At 52.5% G+C, this 23,927-nt stretch overlaps 1 protein-coding gene, 1 long non-coding RNA gene and 1 other non-coding gene across 5 annotated transcripts in view; 2 read left to right on the top strand and 1 right to left on the bottom strand.

Moving 5' to 3' along the window:
- The window catches only part of RNF220 (ring finger protein 220), a 224,732-nt gene that overhangs the window by 196,063 nt on the left and 4,742 nt on the right, over positions 1-23,927 (top strand). Inside the window, exons 3-11 of one of the 3 annotated variants that reach the window (XM_047873550.1) lie at positions 1,123-1,168; positions 4,712-4,813; positions 9,570-9,612; positions 12,742-12,785; positions 13,234-13,366; positions 21,509-21,605; positions 21,806-21,892; positions 22,031-22,086; positions 22,223-22,301. In XM_047873550.1, the coding sequence (XP_047729506.1) occupies positions 1,123-1,168; positions 4,712-4,813; positions 9,570-9,612; positions 12,742-12,785; positions 13,234-13,366; positions 21,509-21,605; positions 21,806-21,892; positions 22,031-22,086; positions 22,223-22,301 (687 nt within the window). Of the gene's footprint in view, positions 1-1,122; positions 1,169-4,711; positions 4,814-9,198; positions 9,441-9,569; positions 9,613-12,741; positions 12,864-13,233; positions 13,367-21,508; positions 21,606-21,805; positions 21,893-22,030; positions 22,087-22,222; positions 22,302-23,927 lie in introns of those variants that run through there. The other 2 variants (XM_047873549.1, XM_047873548.1) reach the window with 2 other exon arrangements.
- On the bottom strand, positions 3,747-9,141 carry LOC125173899 (uncharacterized). Its single transcript, XR_007155183.1, has 3 exons — positions 9,098-9,141; positions 4,660-4,789; positions 3,747-3,954 (listed from the first exon to the last, which is right to left on the bottom strand). It is a non-coding gene; the product is annotated as an uncharacterized LOC125173899 (long non-coding RNA).
- Positions 12,079-12,185, top strand: LOC125174165 (U6 spliceosomal RNA). Its single transcript, XR_007155295.1, has one exon. It is a non-coding gene; the product is annotated as a U6 spliceosomal RNA (small nuclear RNA).

Genomic DNA, 23,927 nt, shown 5'->3' with positions numbered 1-23,927 from the left:
CAGACATTGCCAAATGTGCCCCGAAGGACAGCTGCTACTTTATCTGAATCTATGTCTTTGCTCACGTATTGGGATACCTATGTCTGACCCTATGGGTGATTCCTGTGTATATGCCCTGAGTCCGTGCGTGTCCTATGCACTCTGCCTTGGGTATGTGTCTTTTGTGCTTTATGGACATCTCTGTGGGCATGCTCTACCTGAATAGCTTGTATGGGTGTCTGTGCAGGGACCCTATGTGAATGGGCTGTGTCTGCCTCCTGCACATATCAGCCAGCGCCTCTGCGTGCATGTATTTGTATGTGTGTGTGAGTGCACGTGCGTGAATGTGTGAGCACAGATGTGGTGAGCACAGTGGGGGCAGCAGGGAGGGAGGGACAGGAACAGGGATATTAATGTTTCTGAAGTGGATCTGATTTGATACGTCTTGTTCCATTGTCAGCATCTGTTTAGCAGGGATTTGTAATACTTTGTGGCTCTGGATCACTCATGCTTAGCGCAGGATGTGGCCTTGCATACCAATTTTGTTATTAAACACAGTCCTCGCCTCCCCCACAGCCCATCCATCACCTCCCACCCCCGCCCCCGCCTGCTCCGAGCCGCCCACCATATTTCAGGGCCCAGCTCCCGCCCGCCTGCCGCGCCCGATGCCGGAGGGCCTGGGGCTGACAAATTGAATCAGGGGGAGATCATTCCTGGCCTAACGCAGTTTGCAGCGTGTTGGAGGGAGAATTGACAAGAGCCATGTCAGCTCCATCACCCCCAATCCCATAGGAGCTAAGAGCAGGCTGGGGACAGGAGGTGGAGGGAAGGGGGCATCCAGGACAAGCAGAACCCTCAGGGCTGATACCAGGAGTCAGGTAAAGCCCCTTTCCTCAGATTCATGGGGGAGCCTACCATGCCTACTGTCTCTGTCCCCCTCCCAGGAGCCAGCTGTTGCCACTGGCCCCTGATGGAGGCTGAGCTAGTCAGGGCCAGCTGAGGTTGAATGGCCTTGGTAGAGCTTGGCTGAACAGGGCTGGGCTAAGCTGGCTATGCCTTCTCTTTTTGGGGTTTTCTTGCTATTCTCTTGCATGCCCTGGGCAGCAAGTGGGATAGTCACCCTGTTCTCTTCTTTCTTGGCAGCAAGAATTCCCTTCTGAAGGATGCCATGGCTCCAGGCACCCCCAAGGTAGGTGGACAATTGTGTGTTTTCCTCCTACCCATCCTAACCTAGGCTTCCCCATAACTGATTCCTCTTGAGGAAAAGGAGCTCTTCCTGGATCCCCAACTGTCTCCAGGGTTTGATCGTCAGCCTGAGGCCTAGGGCTTCCCTGTGTGCTTGAGAGGGAGAGAGAGAGAGAGAGAGAGAGAGAGAGAGAGAGAAAGAGAGAGAAAGTATGTAGTCTGAGTATGAGCCAGAATATGCTCATCTGACTTCTTCCTTTTCTAGTCAGAACAGGAATCAAAGCTAAGAATGACATGGGGGCATGGGGGACCCAGACACTAAGGCTGGGGAGACTCCAAGAAGGAAGGTGAGATGTAGCAGGTAAATAAAAATATAGAAGTGCTGGTCAAGACAGTACACAGGCCTTAGAAGACACACCATGGGGTGTGTGTGTGTGTGTGTGTGTGTGTGTGTGTGTGTGCATGAGTATGTGTATACTTTGTCCTGAGGGCAGCAGGGAGCCAGGGAGGATGTTGGACTCATCTGGGGAGACAGTCTGCCCCTCTAAACAGATACCATGGGAGAGAGGTTTGGGAGCATCAGATGGAGAAAGGAAAAATGAAGGGCAAGTAGCTGGCTCAAAGGAGGGGCCAGAGAGGCCTCAGCACAATGATGTGATTTGTATCAAGAACTCCCATAGATGGCCACAGAGGCAGATGGTACTGCTTTCCCAAAGGTGATGATTTTGAGGAAGTGGGGACCTGGGGAGGAGAACAAAACCCTACTCACTAAACCCTTCCTCACCCTCAGCAAGGCAACATCTTTTGTTAAAAGTTCTCACAATGACTCTTAAAGGCAGGAATCCCTGGCCCTTTTTACAGGGAGTGAGGAATGAGTGTTGAAGCTTCCGAAATGGATGGAATCAGTCAGGAGGACTGCACAGAGAAATCAAAGCAAAAGCCAGGAAGAGTATCTGGGGACCTCTGTGGGGGGGTCAAGATAAGGTACAGGCACCAGGAAGGGGCCAGAGGAGGAACAGTCATGCTTCGGGATGGGTACAGGAAAGCATGGTATCCCAGACTCCTAGGGGAGAAAAGTTCCAAAACATATGGGGTGGTCAGCAGTCAAAGAGAGAAAGTCTGGAGAAGGGGCCATTGTGTTGAGAAATCTTAAAGCCACTGGTGACCTCTGAGGGGGCAGTTTGGAGAAAAGGAGCCAGAGTGATAATATTACCTCCAGGGGTTGGCCCAACTCCCCTGCAGGCCTTTAAAAAGGGTGGGAGTGGATTTTGCACCTTCGCTCAGGAAATCACTCTACACAGAAAGTTGGACAGAGGAGGGGCAGGGAGGCTGGTCCAGTCTTAGATGGGTGCAGGCCCTGACCAAGGTAGCAAAGCCCTCCTGCCTAAAGAGAAAAGGTGGGGGGTGCCAGCCAGCCGTGGATCATACAGGTAGGGAGCCACACTCACAGAGCTTGGCCCGGCCTGCAGCATTCAGTGGTTGTGGTTAAGGAAGGTAGGCCATGGACAAGCTGCCAGGTCAGCCACCGCCACAACCACAGACACCCGACACCTGAGTGTGGCTGTCAGGGCTGGGGATTGGACCACAGTGAGGTCAGTGCTCAAGGATAAACACAGATACAATCCACACCCATACCTAGTCCCCCGCGTACGCAGATGCACACACACCGAGGTCAGAATACTCACACAGAAAGTCCTAAAACACATGCAGATCCTCCAACTGCCGACACAGGCATATTGATAATTAGGTAAGGACCCCTGCTCGCCCAATTCCAGATTCACACTTATGCCCCCAAAGCTGACCATTTCAACCCCCAAAGCTGACCATCCCCTGCCTGTGGCTGAGGCTTTAGGGGACCAGGTCACGGGTGGAAGAGGCATGAGGTAGAAGGTTCAAGCAAGAAACTGAGAGGACAGGGAGAAGGAGGGAGGGAGGGAGAGGAGAGGGCGAGGGGGCCTTAGACAAGATTGATGGCCTCATTGCCATTAAGAAAAAAATTAGCCGGTGGCGGCTATCATATTAAAGGGTGAAGAAGCCGTGAATTATTTTCTTAAAGATCTTATCGCTTACAATGATAATTTTACCTTCCAAAAGGCCACTTTTAATGAGGCGAAGAGCCAGGCAAAAAGTCATGATTTAATGCCGGGATTTTTTTTTTCAAAACACATTTTACTGCTTTTTGGTCCATGTTTAAAAAGCGCCAGTGACCTTTTTTTATTCTGCTTGCCCCAGGTGTAATGCTGGGGCCTCTCAGGGCTTCTAACCCAGAGAGAATGAGAGAGAGAGACAGAGAGAGAGACAGAAAGCAAGCATACAAGAGCAAGCTTTCTCATGGTGGGGGGCAGGGACCCCACTTTGTTTCCCCTCCTCAGCATCTTCCCTGGGACCAGAGAAGGCAAAGGACATTGCCTGAAAGACCACCTCGATCTGGAGTGGGGGCTTAGTCACCCACTAGGCCTCCCCCTGGGCCTGGCTGGGTGAAAAAAGGGGCTCTGAGTTGCAGGCCCTTCCCAGCCTCTTTCCTCCACCAGCTCTGGGGGGCCAGGCTGAGTCAGGGAGCCCTGCCAGACCAGCAGCTGCCCCTCCCTTCCCAGGGCCCTTGCCTGAGGATGTGCAGCATGGCCACCGCATGCGGGTCACATCCTAAGGCTCGGTCGGAGATGAAGGATAAATGGCTGCTCCATCTTTCCCAAATTGCTTTCTTTGGGCTGTCACTGGCGATTTGGCATGGTTTCTCGGCTGGGGAGGCCTCCTAGGGGCTTGTATGCTTCCGGCTCAGAGCTGTGCAAACTGGAAAGGGTGGGAGAAGGAAGTAGGGATTGCTTTCAGGTCTCCAGGCCCCCAGGTTGCAGCTGAACAGGCCTTGGCAAGAGCCAGCAAGAGCAGGCTGAACGTGCCATGTGGTATTTAGGATTGTGGCGCTCACACACAATGTAAAGCGGACAGTTTATTAATCTACACTGCAGGCGCACGTAGGAGAGGCCATGCGGGACTGACGTGGGGGGGTTAGTTCTCCTAGGGTTCTCGCTGGGGTCATTGCCGCAGCGCAGGGATAAATGGACCCAGCGTACATCCCTAGCTGCATGCAGGAAACTCATACATACTATTTAATTTACTGTCTCCATAGCAGGGCTGCCTTCAGCCCGTATTAGGGGCAGGCAGGGCAGCAGGTATGCGGCTTTACCCCCAATCCTTCAGAACAGTCCCAGAGTCTCTGCTTGTGAAGGGAGAACAAAGCATGTATTATCTCATCCAACTGGGAGTGGGCAGGGAGTCCTACCCCACTGGGACAGAGATTACCTGGGGTCCACGAGGTTTGGACCCTCTCAGAGGTCTCTACCCATCCCTGAAATCAAGCCATCCTCTCCCACAACCACACCCTCAGGGCCTCAAAGCCTGCCTTCCGGATCTCAAGAGTGGTTCCTCTATCCCTCTGCCTCCCTCCATGGCCCTCTCCCAAAAGCTCTGTTGGCCTGGGAACCCTAGGGGACTGACCGACTAGAGGTCTCATTTGGCCTGAGGCGACATGTCCTTTTTCTTCTTCCAGTCCCTCCTGTTGTCTGCTTCCATCAAGAGGGAAGGAGAGTCTCCAACAGCATCACCACACTCCTCTGCCACTGATGACCTGCACCATTCAGACAGATACCAGGTGAGGAGGGAGTGTGTGAGCATGAGATGGAAGCTCCCGTGGTGAAAGCTTAGAGGGGCATGCTGGTGCTGATTCCTCCCCTCCTTGGGAGGTGAGAAGAGAAGCCAGAACTGTATTTGGTTCCCTCTTTGTCTAGTGCCCCTAACTGAAACCAGAAGGCACACGTGTCAGGGAGTGGGCCTTAAACAGATAGGTTTTAAGGAGCAATGCAAGGTCACCTGGGTTCTGGTGGGCTGTAAGCACTTCTGAAGCCATCAATAGGTATCCCATGTGGTTTGGTTTCATGAGGGACCCAGAGGCATAGCCCCAAATCCCCTGAAGACTTCAGACTTCCAAACCAGGATCCCTTGAGCAAATAACTATTCAATCCTGCCAAACCTTCATATCAGACCCAGAATGAGACAAGAAGACACTGCCTGAGTGCCTTGAGCAAACAGGAAAGTTGTAATCACACAGTCCTAAAAGATCACAGCAAGAGGGGGGCCTAAGGGTAACATCCTAGCTCTAAATGGGTCTCCTTTATGGTAGAAAGAGAAAGAACTCCCCCAGAAACTTCTGTCTGAGGAGAGACAGAGCCCTGCCCTTGGGAACCCCAGTCAGATGGAAAAGACAGGGCCCTACTCTAAGAAACATTGGTCTCAATGGCAAAAGGGCTTCTTGGGGAGCCCAGTACGAAAGGAGAAAACAGCCCTGACTCAGAAGCCCTGATCTGATATGGAAAGACAGGCAGCAGGGACCTACAATTCTGGTTGGAGAGCCTGGGTCACTGCCCCGGCATACAGGAACTCTTTGTTGGAATTAGAGATGTTCCTCTTGGGCCCCCTTTCCTCCCAACTGACACAGTCCGGCATCAGGGTGCGAGCTTAGAGAAGGGAGTGGACACCAGCCTCCACTGGCACCTCCTCTGCTGGGTGCTTCGGTACTGGGACTCAAACTGCATAGCCCTAAGTGTGAGCCCCAGGGAGGGATCCCCCTCTCATAAACCCTGGTTCAAGACAGGCAGCCCAGTCCGGCCCCTGAAAAACACTGCTATTACCCAGACAACCCTAACATAGGTGGAGAAATGACCCAACCTCAGGGAATTCTGGTCTGATAGGGAGACAAGGCTCTGTAACAGAAAGTTCCACTCCAAAGGGATGGACAGAGCCCTGCCCTTAGGGTGCATCCTGCCACCCTCTCTACTTCAGTCACAGCATTCAGCCTCAGCACCTGCTGAGCTAAGAACTACCGTCAGGCACAGGCAAAGCCTGCTAAGACATGGCACCAAGGTCTTCTGTGATTTAGGTTCAACCCGTATTTCCATTGCTAATACTTCCATTCCTAATACTGCCCTCCAGGAATCCTATGAGCTATCCTCACAGAATTAATGCTCACTACTCCCTGACTGTGCCATTCCTTTCTTGCCTGCACACTTTTACGCATGCTGTTTTCTTTTAATGGGACTATTTTACCCCATCCCATCACATTTCTATTTATATTTCAACAACCTGCCCAAATACCATCTCCAGGAAGCCTTTCTGGATTAGCTATCTCTTCTCACAAACCCTATATGTCCCTATGATTACTCTTATCATCCTATATTGTGATCACCTGTTTATCTATGTTTCCATTATTTACTGACATATAACCAGCCATCCCAAAACTTAGTGGCTTAACACAATTTGTTATTCCTCATGATTTTTTCAGTTGACTGGGCCTTTCCTCATTTATGCAGCTCATTCAGCTAGATGACTGACTAGGCTGGAAAGCCTCACATTCTGGGAGATCAGGGTGTCTTGGTTCTCTTCCATGTGGCCTCTGGTAGGTTAGACCGGCTTCCTTACTTGGCAGCCTCAGGGCAGTGTCACACCAAGGGGACGAAGGCCAAGAGTGCAAAGGCTCTTGAGGCCTAGAATCTGGAACTCACACATCACTTGACAAAGCAAGTCCCAAAGCTACCCCATAATCGAGGGATGAGGATTCTGTCCTCTTGACAGAAGGAGCTGCAAAGAATTATGGCTGCATTTAATCTATCACAATGAGCATGACTGTTTCACTAAACTGGGAGCTCCTCCAAGGCAAGGACATTGTCCCATCCTTCTATACTCCCTTCCTGTACTCACACACGCCCGGCCCAGTGTCCTTGCCTTCAAGGGGTTAGATTTGCAAATAAATAATTATAGCCTGGTGTTTAAGTGCTGTAACAGTTATAAATAAGTTTCTGGGATAGTGCAGTGTAAAGAGGGGGTTTATCAGAGCAAGTTTCACAGAGAGGTAACGAATGAACACGGTTTCAGAACACAAGTAGTTCACTTTGATGAACAAGGAAGATTCTTCGTCTGCCATTTCAAGGCAACACTGTGTAAAGAGCATAGAGGTGTAACACAGAATGATGTATTTGGGGACTTGCTAGCAGTTCACTTTTGTTAGCATGTAAAACCCAAGGGGAATTGGCAGGAGGTGAAGCCGGAAACCCCAGGGACTAGCTGGATATCCCATCCCCTGATCTTTACACAATGCCTGGCATGTACTAGTTGGTTGGTTATGTTGGATTAAAAAAAAAAAAAAAAAAAAAAAAACCCATCAGTGTAGGTCTTGAAAGCAGGGAGTGTTGGTTTCTGGTTTGGATTCCCATTTACTTAGCCCCTGCTGGGTTAGCCCTCTTAACCATTCCTCATTTTATCCTCATAGCAACTGTGAAGGCTAGGATTCATTGTCCCCCATTTACTGCTAAGGAAACAGGCCTGGAGAGGGGGTGTGACTTTTTGGGGAACACATAAATTATGAGGAACAGAGTCAGAATTTGGATCTGTCTGGCCCTGAATCCTAAACTGTTTCCCAGCCCTGCACTGGGCTCAGGGAGTTCCATTGTAAATATCCTTCTCCCATTACCACTGATATCTCCTGCATGCTATGCCCTGTGCTGGGTGACTGGATACTGGAGAGATATCATCACCACCACCACCACCAGCCCCCACCAGCCCCCACCGTAGAAGGGACACATAGGTAATCACCATATGCAAGATCAGAGGGAAGCCAAGGGATGGTGAAAACTCAGAGGAGGCAACAAACCCAACCTTGGGGGGGGGAGGGGGGGGAAGTGAAGCTTTCTCAGAGTCCTGAAGGGAGGAACAACCGTTAACCAAGCAGGGGATATGGAAGCAGCAGGATAATCTAGCCCAGAGTCCAGAGCATGAAGTGCTCAAAGAACTATATATAGTTAGCTCTATAGAGCTGAGTGTGGAGATGGCAAAGGGAGAGCGCAAGAGTGGTAGAAGAGTCTGAAGACAAAAACAGGTCAAATAAGGCCTGTGTGCCATGCTACAGATCTTCTAGGTGGAGAACCACTGAAGGATTTAAAGAAGTGGGGGAGAGGGACAGAGGGTCGATTTTGCATGATACAAAGATTACACTGTCTGTTGTCTGAAGTATGGTCAGGGAGAGAAACTGAAGACCAGAAGGCCAGGTGAGAGACAAATTTTGAAAGCTCACACGATTATGAACCAAAGCAGTGACATCCAAGACAGGTGTAGTCATAGAAGAAACACTCAGGGATGTCCTGCCTATGCCAAGCGCTATGCGGGGACTCTGGGTTCACCTGTATGACTCAGACATGACCCCAACCCTAGAGTGGTCAGCCCACCGTACAAATTTGTATGAGCTATAATGAGGGTAGAGATGGAAGCACTCTAACGGGAGGAAAAGAAAGGTATTTTTGCTTAGGTCTGGAAAGATGAGTAGGAAATGCGCAGAAGTGGAGATGAGAACATTTAAGAGACCTTTAAAGACAGACTTCCTGTAATCTAAAGTTGGACTGAGTATGAGGAATGAAGGAGGGTGGGGCCAACGACACCTCTAAAGTTTCCGGTGTGGGCACACCTGAGTGGATGGTAGTATCCCCTTACAAACTGAGCACCCAGGAGAAAAGCGGCTGCTTGCGGGATGTTGAGTTCCACGTTGGCTGTGTGGGTGTGAGGTACCCGTGAAAGCTCAAGGGGCTGTCCAGCAGACAGCAGAAATGGGAATCCTCTAACAACGGGACTACAGAAAGGCTAGGGGTTGGGGCGGGACAATTTGGGACATTCGGTGGGACTGCCCAGAGACGACCCGGAATCCAAACGCCTCCTCCCCAGCAAAGCGCCAGCAGCAGGGCCGGGGTCCGGGCTGAGGCTCTGGGACTGAAGGAGCTCCGCGCGGGCAGGGCGCGTGGAGCGGGGTGGGAGGACCCGGCAGTGTCTAAAACTGGGGCTGGTAGGCTTTGGGCACGGTGGGAGGGACCCCAGAGCGGCCCCAGCCGGTTACTACCGGAGTAAGAGCAGCTGTTTCCTGGTCCTGGTCCGGCCGCCCCCCCGCCAACCCCATCGTGAACTTTCACCCCGGCGCGCGACGGCAGCGGATCACGTGATCAGGGCCAACATGGCCGCCGCCGCCGGTGGGAGCTGAGGTGCCGCCGCCGCCGGGCAGCCGGGGGGAATCCGCCCGCATCGCCGCCCTCGCCGGCCGGGCGGCCGCAGGGCCCGGAGCGCCGGAGACCGGGGTTGGGGCGGCACCGTGCGGCGGCCACGGGGTCCCGTTAGAGCATCCCCCGGCGGCTATGCCGAGGGCCCGGAACGGCCGGCGGAGCAGGGGGGCCGGCGGGAGGGAGGAAGTAGGTTTGTTTACGGGCTGTTTGGGGCGGGGCAGCCCGGGACCGGGGTCCAGTGCTGGGGCGGGGGTCAGGGCTCCAGGCCGCGCCTGACGCTCTCTTTTTTTGCTTCTGCCCGGGATCTTCTCCCAGACCTTCCTGCGAGTGCGAGCCAACCGGCAGACCCGACTGAATGGTGAGTCTTGCCCGGCCCCTCCCTCCGCCCCACCCCCGGCCTCCTCCCTCCCTCACTGCCTGAAGCTCCGGGCTTGCCTGGGTCTCTTCGACTTTGGGGCCATTTGGCTTCGTCGCAGTCACAGCGCCTGAGAATGTGCTAACCAAGGTGGCCGCCCTCAGTTTCCCCGTCTGTCTAATGGAGGTTATGGTTCCAGCTCTTGCCCACGCCTCTCTGAAGGCCTTCAAGAACCCTGGCGGGCAATAAGTACCAGAGAATGAGGAACAAGCTACACAATTCCACTCGGGAGCTCAGCTTTGAATTTGCAAACTGCTGGGACCTCACTGTACAAGCCGGCAGGGCGCTGAGAATGTTTTTCTTCCAGTTTTTAATCAGTGCCCAGTAGTGTGAATACAGCCTCTCTGCTGAGACTTGACAATGCAGTGAGATCTGGAGTTCCCACGGCAACAGGAACTAACTCATCCCAGGGCTCTTTGAGTTATCAGTCGGCCCACATTTCACAAAGGTGATCAGCGTGGGCTCGACAGCTCTTAGAGGCCTTCTCTGAAAGCACGTCGTGTATGCAGTACCTGGCGCCCCCCCCCCCTTTTGGATTCAAACCTCTGGAGCATTGCTGTTTGCTGAACACAATTGGATGATCCTAGCTTTTTGTGCTGACATGGGTGTGGTATATCTGGGTGTTAGCTGTAAGGGGCTTTAGGGTCTCTGGCCAGCTCCTGCCACTTGGTTTCTGCTGCCTGGCTGAACTCCAATCTGGGAACGGGAAAGCATTCATTATGGGCTGACCCCATGTTAAGCATCATTATCACAACACTTCTGAGAGGAAAGTGGTAACACATTTTGTAGATAAGGAAACTGAGGCTGCGAGAGGGGAAGGTGATTTGTTTAAAAACACACAGCTGGGATGTAACTGAACCATGATTTAAACTGAAGTTTACCTTCAAAGCTTGTGCTTCTGTGACCGTGCCGTGTTACCTCCTTAAGCAAATACAGACCTTTCCCTACCTACATTTTAGTAAGCTTAGTTCAGGATTTAGAAGGTGAATGGTGAGTTCCTTCATCAGCAAGGCAATGCCTTGAGAATTTTCAGGTGTTGTCTAACCCCAACAGGGTGCTTTCCTGGGATTACAAGGGATCTTCTGTCCTGGGTGGCTTGGGCAAGAACAGTGTCCAGTGTCACGCTCTCCTTGGCAATTCTGTAAGATTCATTTCTTTATTCAGTCATCGGAGTCTATGATAGGCCCTTTGTATTGGCACACTGCTCAATACAGGCTTCAAGAACCACCAGGGCCCCTTGCCTTTCTGATATCTAGAATTCCTTCTCCATCCCAGCCATGGCTGTAGGGTGCCAAGGTCACTCAAGTCTGAAATTCCAAGCGTTAGGACAGTCAGGGTGAGGGGATCTAGATCTTTGTCCACAAAATCAAGGACGACACTGGAACATAGTCACCTCTCCTGGGTAAGACCACAGGAAGTTGAAGATAAGGGCCAGGCTACTGACCAAGATGTCTCAAACTTCATGCCAACCCTGGTGGGATGATGGCTTTCCTGTTGGTTTAGGTCTTTCTAGAGTTACTCGTTTGGAGTTGGAATAGCTCCCTGCCTCAGACTCTCAGTAGGCAAGAGCTAGGTCCCCAAGTGCATGTTCTTGCTGCCCTGGCACACTCATGGATCAGTCTTTGTTGCTGCTATCAGTCAGTGGGGAGATTCTTAGGACAGGAGAGCATTCTGACCTATGGAGTCAGGCCTGATTTCTTATCCTGCCTTTGCCACTTTTAGCTACTTGGACAAGTATCTAGTTCTCGCTGAGCCTTGAGTTTCTTCTGTTAAAATGGATAATACAGCCTTGCTTCAGGTTGAATGTAGAATTAAATGAGCTACTTTGTGTAAGGTATTTGATGCTGAGCCTGATACACAGCTGAAGCTCTAAATTGTAACATCACCTTTCACCTGTGTCCCCCCATACCTAAACTGCATTCATGAGTTTCCCACCAGGATCAATATCCATGAGAAAGTTTTTCCTGGCCCTGCAATGGGGAACATTTTTCTCCCCGATTGTCTTGCCACTCCAATCACTCTGGTCTCAGAGTGGCTAGCTCTACTTCTGCTATTGCAGGGGGAGGGGGGCAGTCCCTTGTTTTGACCCCTTCCTGCTTCAGTGACAGGAGGGCTGCAGAGAGGGATTAGTGAGCTAATTAGAAATGATTGCATCTCTCAGCATTAATTAGCAGTGCTGTGGGCTTGCAGTGTGCACTTTGGAATTGAGCCCCCTGCGGGACAGCGTGGCAAGCAGCCGTCTGCCTCAGGGGCCTGCCAGCCCCCTGCACTGATTAGAAATGATAGAACAGGTTTGGGTAGGCACAGTAAAGGCTGCCCTCTCAAAGTACTGTGGGCTCTCTGATTCAGATCCTCTATACCTGTATGACTAGGCCTCAGTCTCCTCTTCTGTAAAATGGGACCAGTGGAGTGCTTATTTCAGCAGCACATATACTAAAATTGGAATGATACAGAGAAGATTAGTATGACTCCTGCACAAAGATGATATGCAAATTCATAAAGCATCCTATATATATATATATATATATTTTTTTTTTTTTTTTTTTTTTTTTTTTTAATGGTATCTGGACATGAGAGGAAATCTTCCTGAGGGATTCTAGGTAGGATACTAAGGGCTGTACCTCAGGGCCCTTGGCCCTGGAACAAAAAAAAGGGTGATGAGTGAACAGCAGGCCAAATCAGGCCCCTGGAGGGACCTTGGGTTCTAGCCAAGAGATGTTCTTTAAGAGAGCCCATGGTCTTGGGTTTCTGGGCAGATATCTAGCAACTTGGAATGTCTTTGCTCACTGGACTTACTGAAGGCTGCAGGTAGGGAAGTATGGATTGAACTTGAGCCAGCTGTGGCCAGAGTGGACACTACACTGGCCTACCACCAGCCTCCTCCCCAGGTGCTCTTGGCAAGGCTCGGTCCCCAAAGGAGCAGAAGGCGCTGCATAATGAGGGCCAGATCAGGCACTGAACAAAAGGGCTAATGGCTGGCAAGGGGTCAGGATGTGTCAGCTCCACTGGGACCAGGGGAGCTACAGTGACCGTTCGCCTGTTCTGTGCTTTGTTTTCGGTTTCTCCATGCAGCTCGGATTGGGAAAATGAAACGGAGGAAGCAAGATGAAGGGCAGGTATGTCCCCTGTGCAACCGCCCCCTGGCAGGATCGGAGCAGGAGATGAGTAGGCATGTGGAGCATTGCCTTTCTAAGGTAGAGGGGCCATCACTACCTACCTCTTCACCCCTTCCTCCCTCCCTTCCCCTACACTAGCTGCTGACTACCCCCAGATTTATGGGCTGTGTTGGGGTCTCCATGTGGTCTCAGCAGCTTTTTCCTCTCTGTTCTTTGCCCTCTTCCTTTGTTTTCACTCTTCCGCTCCTCCCCTGGGGCTCCAATGGAAAATAATTGGGAAGAGGCCCAGGTCTTCGACCTCCAGATTGGTTTATGTGAAAGGGACCCTAGATCTGGAGGCCCATCTGGCTCACCAAAGCTGGAGGTTAGGGCTATGCCCTCCTTGTAGACCCTGGGGAGCAGGTAGTGGTGGCCTGGGACCCACATGATCCTACTCTGCTCTTCACAGAGGGAAGGCTCCTGTGTGGCTGAGGACGATGCTGTGGACATCGAGCATGAGAATAGCAACCGCTTTGAGGAATATGAGTGGTGCGGGCAGAAGCGGATACGGGCCACCACTCTCCTGGAAGGTGGTTTCCGAGGTACAAGCAGCTGACACATAAGCAGTGGCATTCTGGTGGCCAGGCCTCTGCTGGGTATCCATCTGTTGGGAGCCAAGAGGCCAGGGCTGGTGGCTGGTCATCCGTTCCACCACGTGGGAACTGCTGCTGGCGGGGCTCCTTTGTGACCGTGCTGCCTGCCTGTGATGTGCATATTAAAATGGATGTATTTGGGTGGGGAAATGGAATTGTGAGGCTGCAAGCTAGGAATGACGAGGGGGGCTCTCAGCCTCGGGTGATGCATTGAAGGTGACAGCCAAGCCGCGTTAGCACCTGCATAAAATATTAAAGGGACGGTTATGCATTTATCACTCCATCCCTCTTAAGGCTGATAAATGAGAATCCAGCAACCTGCTGTACACCTCCAGCACTGGGGGCCCTCAGGGCTTCCAGGCAAACACATTGGATTTTCCTCCTCCTCCTCAACCCCACGTCAGGGAAATCAGTTACAGAGGAGAGAGTGAGTTATGGCAAAATTTGACCTCCCCTGAGCTTCATTGGTGAATCTAATTTTAGCTCTGATCCCATCCCTTCTCCCTGGGTGCCCTCTGCCCTGAAGCAAGAGGGGCCTGGGCCCAGCTGCTCCTTGCTTCCCTTGGGCTCCCCAGTTGCTGCAGAGGGGTCTACAGGGCTTTGCACAGCTCCATTACCCTCCCAGCTCCTTGGAGGGATATGACTTCGCTCAGTGGAAGTCTCCCACCCCTCACCAGGTCAAACAGTACACAGGTTGGATGCCCAGGGTCGTGTTCTCTTGTCAGACTCCTCTGCTTTGGGCAGGAGGAAAGGGAAGCAGTTTGCCTCCTGGCCTCCGGCTCTCTGTGCACAAGCACAGCTGGCTCTGCACCTTACAATCATTAAGTGAACCAGTCTGCTTCCCATCTGCCTCCAATTCTCTGGGCAACACCCTTGGGAGTCCTGGTGTGTTTGGTCCCCGGGGAATCTCACAGCAGCTGGGAAGAGGGTGTCTGACTTATGGGGGCTTTGCTGCATGGGCTGGTTTTGAGGAGTGGTCTCCATAGTGCCGTGCAGTGCAGACTGGATACGTGAAGGGGGGCAAGCCCAGGTGGGGCATTATGCTTCTGGGTTTCTCTCATTCTCCAAGCATCTGGGGCAAGCCAGAGTGTAAATCAGGAAGGTAAATCAGCCCAACCCATTGCCCGAGCCTGAGTGGAGAGTTCATTTGCCACTTCGCTGTTGTCCTGTCCCAGAGTTTTAGAGTGCTTGAGGCCCTGAGAAGATGAGTGGCAAAGACCAGGATCCTGGGAATGGTACACGCAGATGTCTGGTGACAGCCCATGCAGGGTCAGTTGCAGGATGCTGCTCTGGGTTCGCTCTGTTGGCAGCTGGAAATACTCACGCCTTCTATTACTGTGGCAACTTCTTAGGTTTCTTGGCACAGATCTGGACCTGATGGTTTCTGGGCACCAGACAAGGCTTACGGGGGATAAAGCTGCATAAGGCCTGCTGATTTGACAGTATTTCCCCGCGCTGGGATGCACTTGCAGAGCCGGTGTGTGGTGCTCTTAGGCCCTGGGCGGGTGTCAGTTTTCCCTGAGTGTTTACACTATGAGGTTGTTCCTTTCAAGAATTCCTGAGGGGAGTTCAAAGGGGGCTTTTCTTTGAGCGATTTGGAGAGCGAGAATGAGAGTGAGGCTTGAAGAGGGAGCAGGGCCGGAGGTGCCTTTATCTGCAGAGAATGGTTCCAGCTTGCCTGATAGAAGCCGCTGCTGCCTCTTAAACAGCTTAGTGCAGTCAAAAGACAGGCAGACTTGAAAGGCTGTTTTACAGCAAGATCAGCGGGGGCCACGAGGCAGAGAGCAGGGCACAGTGGAGCAGAGGAGGCTGAGGCTCCTCAGTGGGGGGGGGCATCAAAGGAGGCCCTGGTTGATCCCGACTGCCTCTGCCCCCTGAAACCCTGTCTGCAGAAACTGGCCATCTGTCAGTCTACACTCCCTGGCCAGGACTGGTAGGCCCCAACTCTTGGGGGGTTGGGTGTGGCCCCGCCAGGCGGGCTGGTGTCAGTGTGGTGCATTGATCGCCCGCCGGGCGGGCCGGGCCGCAAGCCGGGCAGCGCGTGCTTAATGTGATTGAAAGGCAGTTAAAATGGCGGTGACCTTTTCAGGAGGAATTAGATTGCCTGCCAAGACCGGTTAGAGGGAGTGATAACGCCGGCTGAAGAAGCTGCCCAGCCGACTTCAGAGAGAGGGAGCAGAGGCAGGATGAGCGGGCGAGCAGTGAGGCCCATTTAAGCTGCGCTGTGCGTGCTGACAGAACAGAGATTGCTGTCCTTGTTAGATATGAAAGAATTGAAGAATTGCAGATAAGTTCCTGTATCCGATCATCCCCTATTCCTTCCCCCAGACCAGGGCCCCTTCGTCATCCTCAGCAAAGCTTCCCACCAGGCCCACTGGGAACTGGTTTGATGGAGCAGATCTGTTACCTTGAACATAATCTGCTGTGGAGCCAGTGAACAAGCGAGAGTTTTGGTGGAGACACTTGACTAAGGGGAACGGGCCTTGCAGTTGGACCTATGGCTATTGAGGGCAAGACTGGATAGCTCAGGCCCAGGAGTGTTTGGCATTGGGACTTTAGAACAAAATGAAGGACCAGACAGAACAGGTAAGCACCAGGATAGGTCCAGCTGGACATAGATCTTTAAGAGGCTAAAGAAAATAAAGATTTCAAGAGAGTAGGTTGGAAGACCTAAAACTTTCAGTGTCTAGGAAATACTGTGGCCTTCTTGGTTCTCAGAAATTCTGGACTGTGTGCCTAAGCTGTTGGACCTCTCAGTACCTTAGGTTTGCTAACCTGCTACTGCTGTTTCCTCCCACCCAGCATTATAGTTGCATAGAGGGTGGCCTAGTGCGTCACCAACATTCCCCTGAGAGAGTTCAGCAGCTAGGAGTAAAAGATACTCTTCTGGGGCACCATGCCAGCCCTGAGCAGAGCAAGAAGCCTCTGGGCTAGAGTAGCAGGCCCCAGGGAAAACCTAATTATACAGCCCTTGAGGACAAACGTACTCCAATCTGTAGTCAAGAAGGTATGTGACAGACGAACCACACCTTTCCTCATTTTCTATCTCCAGTCCTGGGTCCTAGAGAAGAGACTCATGTTGAGCTTTGATCCCTCCCCTGGATTGGTTGCCAGTGAAAGTTCACCCAGCTGGATTTGGGGAGCCTGGAGCCTATCATATCTGGAGTGGACAGGCTGGAGAGAGGACATACGACTGGTTGATTTCAGATAAGGTGACAGTGATGTGGCAGGCACAAGGGTGGCAAGATGGAAAAATTTCCCAGGAGGCTGCACAGGAAATAGAAGGTGCTGCAGCTGTCTCTGTGAGCCCTGGCGGGGAAACACATTACTAGAATCCAGCACTGAGCCCCTTTGAAGCAAACAGGTGGAGGGGAGGGAGACTATGGGGACTAAGAGAACTGCTCTTCAGGCCTCTGCCCTGCCCAGATCCTAGCCTTGGGACTGCATCTTTCTCAGGTTCCTGTCTTGGATTTAGGCTGCTTCCAAGTAGTCTGGGATGAGATCTCATGGAGAGGACAGGCAGGGTAGCTGTGGCACAGATTTTTTAACTGGCTGTTGCTTGCTAAAACGTCATGAGATTCTGAGTCAGGGAATGAGAGGTTTTGTGAGTCCAAGGGCACAGAGAAGTAGGCCTTCCCCTAGCCCCTGCTCCCTTTGGCATGTTAGTTCCCAGAAAGTGGGAGCCCCAGCTGCTAAAAATGTTCTCCAGTGCAGCCGTGCTGCCTTGTCTGGTCAGTGACAGGTGTTGGAACAGCTGACTGCTGTAGGCAGTCTTGATATGGAGAGGGTTAGGGCTGCTGCCTTCCAGCTCCCTACCACCTTTAGTTATAACTGTCGCCTGGTGGGAGGGGTGAGAAGAGGTGGCAAAGAGCAGGGCACCTCTGTCCCCTGTGGCAACTGACGGGGATTTAATCGCCTTTTGGAACACAATTGTTAAGCTGGGACAGAGGGAGTGCAAGCAGAAGGAGCAAGTATCAATGGTTTTAAACGGCGTCTGTCTCTCTGCGTCTCTCCTGACGTGAGGCAGTGAAACGCGTTATTGAGGAGGCCCGGAAAGTGGCTAAGTGCGTTTGACACACGCCAACTCCCTGCCTCCACACTGGATAATTGCATTGTCAACTGTTCAGCGAGGTGGCAGGTGACACTGCAGGCCGATTGATTGTCCCGCATCGCAGCTCCCCAGACTGTCAGCTCCCCAATCGATGGCGTTTACACAAGACACCGTAACTGCATCTGTAACTAATTCCAGTGTAAAACTCTCCGGAAGCTGCTGCCCCTGTCTCCTCCCCACACACACAACCCCCCCGCCCCCGCCACAAGAGCACAGCCTCTGGAGGGCCCCAAGACTTTCCTTTCTCCCTGGGCTCTGGTTTTGTTAGGAGCAGCAGGTGAGGAAATTGATGGCTCCTTTTTTTTGTGGTTTCAGGTTCCAGGACGTTAGTGCCCCCAGTAAACGGGCATCTCCAGTTTCTCAATCGATCACCTAATCAATTGATTAAATTAACACTGATTTTTTTTTTTTTTTCTTCTCCTCAATGAGCCAGGAAGAAATGAGTTTATGGGAGAGGGGTTATTTTTATAAAATTTAGACTTGCTTATCATTTCTGTACCGAATCCTCTTTTTCTCTGTTGCTAAGTATTCATTTGCAGGGAAGGGATTTTTTCACACTGCCCACCCTCCCAGAACCCACTCTACTGAGTGTCATTGACCATCAGGCTCAGTTTGCTTATAGACAGCAGCCCAACACATTGTGCTACTTTAGGTGGGGCTGAGCCATAGCAAGGGGCCTCCCCTGCTGACTAAAGGGTACTCCAGGTCATCTTGGAGGTCCAGGGAGCTGAGTCTCTTCCCTGGATAGCAGCAGCAGGAGTGGCAGCTTGCTTGTTATCCCCAGAGCTATACAGAACAGGAGCCAGAGGCTTGGAAAGGAGCTCTGTGTGCCATCTTGCCTCTGAGTACTGGCTTGGGATGTGCCAGCAGCTGAGAACATAAAATGACTGTGGAGCTTTCCCCTCAAACCAGGGAAGGGGGGGGGGGGGGCAAGCTGGTGGGGGCGCTGTCTGCGTAAAATGGCTTTATGGCCGTTTCTTTTTATTATGATTCTGCCAGAAGTCAGCAAGTGACATTTCATTAAGAAAATAAAGTTTAATGTGCTGGGAAGGAGGTTGGAGCAGGCTGGGGCAGCATAAGAGGGAAATTGGCAGTGGCAGCCCGTTCTGAACACCTGTGGGGGTAGGAAGAAGTTCCCAACATCTGTCTCCACTGCAGGATGGGGTCAGGGTCAGAATGAACTGCTCAGACCAGAGACAGGCCTTTTCCTTGGCAGATAAGATGTGCCATGCTCTCTGTCCTGCCTGGCTGGTCAGAGGAGCAGGAGGTTACCACCCAGCTGGGGGAAGCTGATAGGGAAGGTTGTATCCTGAGTGGCTTCACACCTCAGCCTCCTTTCTGACGCAGGGCTCTCAGCACTTAGTAGAACAGTATCATCAGTGGTTAGTCATTTCTGCTGGGGTGTCTTGTATAGCACCTGCTCTGGGCCTGGCCAGCTCTGCTGGATGGTGCTGAGATCACAGTAGTGAGTCAGACCTGGGCTTTCAGTCAGTGAGGGACCATGACAATACATGTAATGACTTTGGAGTTCCATAGGAGTCCATGTGGACACCAAGGAAAGGACACCTATCTGTATAGAAATACCTGGGGAAGTCTCCACACTGAGCACCTTGAGGGTGGGGATCACATCTTGAAATTCTTTGTCTCCAATGCCAACCCAGGCAGAGGATGAGCTCAGTAAAGGCTGAAAGAATATTCCTGAGGTGAGTTCATTGCGGAAGTATTTCTGGAGCAGCTATGCATATAGGCACTGTGAGTTCCTAGCAGGAAGCGTGGTTGAGCTAGGTCAGACTTGCAGAACAAGCAGGCATTTGTTTTGTAGACCAGGAGGGAGAAGAGGTAATAAGATGTACAAAAGCACAGGAACACGAGCAAACACGTAGGGTTGGGGAAAGCACAGTAGCTATGGTCTGCTGGAGTATGAGTCCTGTTCTAGGCCTGTCAGAGGAGAGGACTTCAGGCCATAGGGCTACTTTCTGTGTTGAGAAACTGGGACCTTTCCTGGCATCTTTGGGGTACCCTGTTTTATCAGCTTTGCCATGGATTCTTTGCTTTCCTTTTTGTCCACTTACCAGGCAGGGCTGGGCAGGGCCAGGCTGAGGCAAAGATGGGAGGCTGACTGCTGAGCTGCATGTACGTGGGGGCGGGGGCGTTGGCAGGGTTCGGGGGCACAGGCTGTAAGTGAACCTGATAGCTACATTCTGATTGATGGCAGAGTTTGTCTCCCAAACTGTCAGAGGGTTTATAGAGGTGCCACTCACCCACAAGGAGGGAATTGCTTGTCAGGATACCTGGCTGTGAACAGGAGACAGAGCTGTAACTTGGTGTTTTCTCAGCTTAATGGCCCTGCTGCTGACCTGCCTGCTGCCTCGAGTTTGTTGATGCCTCAGTGTAGAGGGGGAAATGAGGATTGTCGGGGAGGGGTGGAGCCTAGGCAGTGCCTAGCTTCTCTCTTTCCCTTGTGCTGTTTGCCTTTGGGATGGATGGAGCCTTTGTGAGACCAGAGACCAGAGGTGCAGATGGGAGAAGAAAGATCAGGAAGAAAATGCTTTGGAAATGGACTTGAAAGATGGAGAACGTTCCACATGGAGTGAATAGCATAAGCTAAAGTCTCAAGAACAGGATATACAGGGTTTTCTGAAGAGCAGTAAATAGCCTATCTGTAAGCATCTGGCTTATGGAGTAAAATGAGAAAAAGAGCAAAGGTGGAGAAGTAGGTGCATCCACATCTTGACGGATCTGGCTGAGAAGATTTTGTATGCAGTGGGAAGCCATAGCTGGTTTTGGAGCTGGGAAAGGAATGGTCAGAGCCATATGGTAAGCAGGATAAAGGAATAGACAAGAGGCTAGAGGACCCGTTATAAGATTGTCATCCTGATGAGAGTGGAAAGAATGGATGAGAAGAAATTTATGAGATTATCAGACAGAACCCTGAGCTGCTTCCTCATCTCTTTGATGATTTCCTTGCTGCTTCTACTTGCCACAGATTCCATTGTTTTCATCTCTCTCTGTCCTGGCATGGTTGCTATGCTGGCCAATAGGGTATGGTCTCAGTCCACTGAGAGGAGTCAGAGGCAGGGAGGGAGAAGCAATCGGCTTTGTGGCCCCTGACCCTGGCCATCAGGAAGGGTGGTCTTGGGTGTCAGAGCACATAGCAGGTAAGGGGGCCTAATGTGACTTCAGCAGCTCTCCCCCTCCCCATTGGCCAGGGGTCGACCAGTGGCTAGGCCAAGCACACCTTGGTAGGGACAGCCACCTGCCTGGCCAACGGCCCTGTGTCCACCCAGCCTGCTTGTCTTCATGGATTGCTTTCAGAAGCAGGTGTGCGTGCCTTCCTCCCTCATCTGTCCCTTCCTAATCCCTTTATAACTGCACTTGTCCAGGAATCTGGGCTGAGTGAGGTGGAGATGAATAATTAATGTCAGGCGCTTCAGACACCAAATATTTGAACAGCTGCCTGGTGTTTTTGCTGGCAAGGACCTGGTGGCCAAAATCAGGACATTGGCTGGGGGTCTTGCTGTGTGCCTCTGACTGGCCCTAGCCAGTTTGCTCTTCCCTCTGATGGACTGTCAGGCTGGACCATGGGACACAGGGGGATGCCCAGGTCCTGGTTGGGGATAGCCTTGTAGACCTGAATTTCTGTGTCTTCTTCCTGCTCTTCCTAGACCTAGAAGACAGGTGGGCAGCAGGGCTAGCTTGGGTGTCTCCTGAGGACCTAACATAGTGTATGAATGGTCTAGTTTATGAGCAGAGACCACTAGGAGCAGCAGGAAGTGGCAGAGAAGGATGAGGTATGCAGAGTGAAAGGGATTGGAATGTCAGAGCCACGAGTACCTAAGTAATTGGCTTTCTATGTTCCAGGCCCAAATTTCTGAGCCTTACCTGGCCCAAAACCTGACCCCTACCTAGGGAGAACAGAAAGGGCACTCTTGGCCTAGTCTTGCTGGCCCCTGGCCCTCCTCACGTCCTGCTTCCCACAGGCTCTGGCTTCGTCATGTGCAGCGGCAAGGAGAATCCGGACAGTGATGCTGACCTGGATGTGGATGGGGATGACACTCTGGAGTATGGGAAGCCACAGTATCCTTGGGGCACTGTGGGACAAGGTGGGGCTGGTGGGACAGGTCAAACGGAATTTAAAAAGTAGCCAGCACCTCTGGTACTTGCCCCTACCATCTACCCCCCCCCCCCCTTTGGGGTCAGTGTCTGAGCTTTAACTAGGATTCAACCTTCATGGCCTACTGTAAACTAGGATCTGTTGTCCTTGACCACCATGCCAGATACACAGAAGCTGACGTCATCCCCTGCACAGGCGAGGAGCCTGGTGAAGCCAAGGAGAGAGAGGCACTCCGGGGTGCAGTCCTAAAGCAAGTGTGGGCACAGGCTTGGGTGGGTGGGATAGAGGGGTGGGAAGTCCTGAGGCAGGGGTCAGCCTAGTACCCACTCTCAGGGCTCCCCCACCTGCCTTTAGAGCTCACTTTGTTCTTTTCTTCTCCTTTCCCTAGTGGCGGCCCTCCCAGCACACGCATCACGCCCGAGTTCTCTAAATGGGCCAGTGACGGTAAGTCCTGACCCACCACAGGAGTAATTAATGGGTAGAGGAGACCTCTTTGGGTGGTGGTGACTGACTCAGGCCCAGCCCCTCACCTGTGCTGCCCAGTCTGGCCAGAGTATGAGTTGCCCCTCTGTCCCAGCAGAGATGCCATCTACCAGCAACGGTGAGAGCAGCAAGCAGGAAGCCATGCAGAAGACCTGCAAGAATAGTGACATCGAGAAGTGAGTGTCTGGCCAGGAGGGGGGCCTCTGGAATGGCAGTTCAGAGGGAGAGGGGAGAGAGGGGCTCTTTGCTAGCAGGAAGGCCTGCTGCTAAGGCTCCTGGCCTCCAGAACGCAACTTAATCCTGCAGCCCTGGGCACACGACGGGCATTGGGGCCCAGCTGGTGCTAAGCATGACTCTGTGAATTGATCACTGGGCCACAGCCCTGGGAGTCTTGGCGGAGGGAGGAGTAGTCCGCCTGCCTGCCGGCCCGCTGCGGCGGCCTCCGCCCGGGAATGTGATGTATGGCCGCCCAGCCCAGCCGGCGCACTTGATTCATCTCCAGTTTCTGTTTCTTAATCGGGAGCTAAATTGGTTTCATTTTTCTTGTCCCGGGTGGCGCTTGCAGTGGGTTTTAGGCAGGAGCATTGGGTCTCATCACTTCTGGTAGGAATTTTTGGCCTGGGTTCTCTGGCAGGGGAAAAGGGGATCTGTTAGCACTTCACATGGGGCTGGGCAGCCCCTGGCCCGGATCCCCAGGAGCCACAAGCAAATCAGTTGGGCATCTTACTGTCTTTCCAGAAGCCCGTGCAAGGCCAGTTCTGGCCCCAAGAGGTGGTATTGTCCAGCTCTGGCTGCCTGGAGTTGCTGCTGTTGGCCATTGCTTAACTCCCCGCACCCCACCCCTCTCTCTGCTGGAGGCTAGGTTGCCTGGGGTTAAAAGGCAGCCTCTTCATTCCAGGGCCAGTGTTCCATCTTGCCTCCTGCCAGGAGAGTGGATTGCAGGCCGGTGCAGGGCTGGGTCGGTGGCCCAGGGTCACCTCCCATTTGTTTCCCTCCATTTTGTGTTGTCATAAATTCATTCCAGCCCGTTGTGGTTGATCAGTTTATCTCGGCCGGGGCCGCGAGTGCTGCTGGCATGATGTATGGGCCGCGGCTCGGGGCCCGGCTGCCCATGAATCACCGCAGCTGCTCCGTGTCAGTGCTGGAGCGGGCCGCACGGGTTCGGCGCAACCAGCATAGGGGGGCGGGGGGGGGGAGGAATGACGTATGGATGTTTATTTAATAATTCTCTCCTACTCCAGCTGAGCGGGGCGGGCGGGGCCATAAGGGGCGCCCACCCTCGTCTGGAGGGGCTGCTCATAAATCAGAAAGACAAGATCATTAATCAGGGATGGCGCCCGAGGGGGAGGTGGGGGCCAGAGCTAGTGGCCATCCATGAAGGTACTACCCACCCAAGGCTGGAGAAAGTTGAGACTTCTGTCCCACCTGTGTGAGCACAGGAACCAGTAGGCAGGGTTCTCTGGGATGCGTCATAGACACTCAGTCATATGCAGAGATCTCCACTGGGTCTGGATCTGCCCAGATTGGGACCCTTCAGTCCCTATGGCTTCTCTCTTCCTCGTATACAACATAGGTTCCTGTCCTAGATCTTATTCACCACCTAGGGGAAGCAGGAAGGTAGGATGCCATAGTTTCTTCCAGGAAATTCTCCACTCCATGCCTTGGAGGGTCTCAGGAATAACTCAGAAGCAGCCTGGGTCAGGAGCTAGAGAATTGGGTATTACACCAGAGCAGAGATTAGAGGTCAGGTGTATGCTGAGCAAATCCACAATAAGGTGGGCTCTGGAGTTGGATGTGGCCTT

The sequence above is a fragment of the Prionailurus viverrinus genome, chromosome C1 (genome assembly GCF_022837055.1).
Source record: "Prionailurus viverrinus isolate Anna chromosome C1, UM_Priviv_1.0, whole genome shotgun sequence".
NCBI lineage: Eukaryota > Metazoa > Chordata > Mammalia > Carnivora > Felidae > Prionailurus > Prionailurus viverrinus.
Note: the sequence above shows the minus strand (reverse complement) of the source record. Positions and strands in the feature narration are given on the sequence as shown.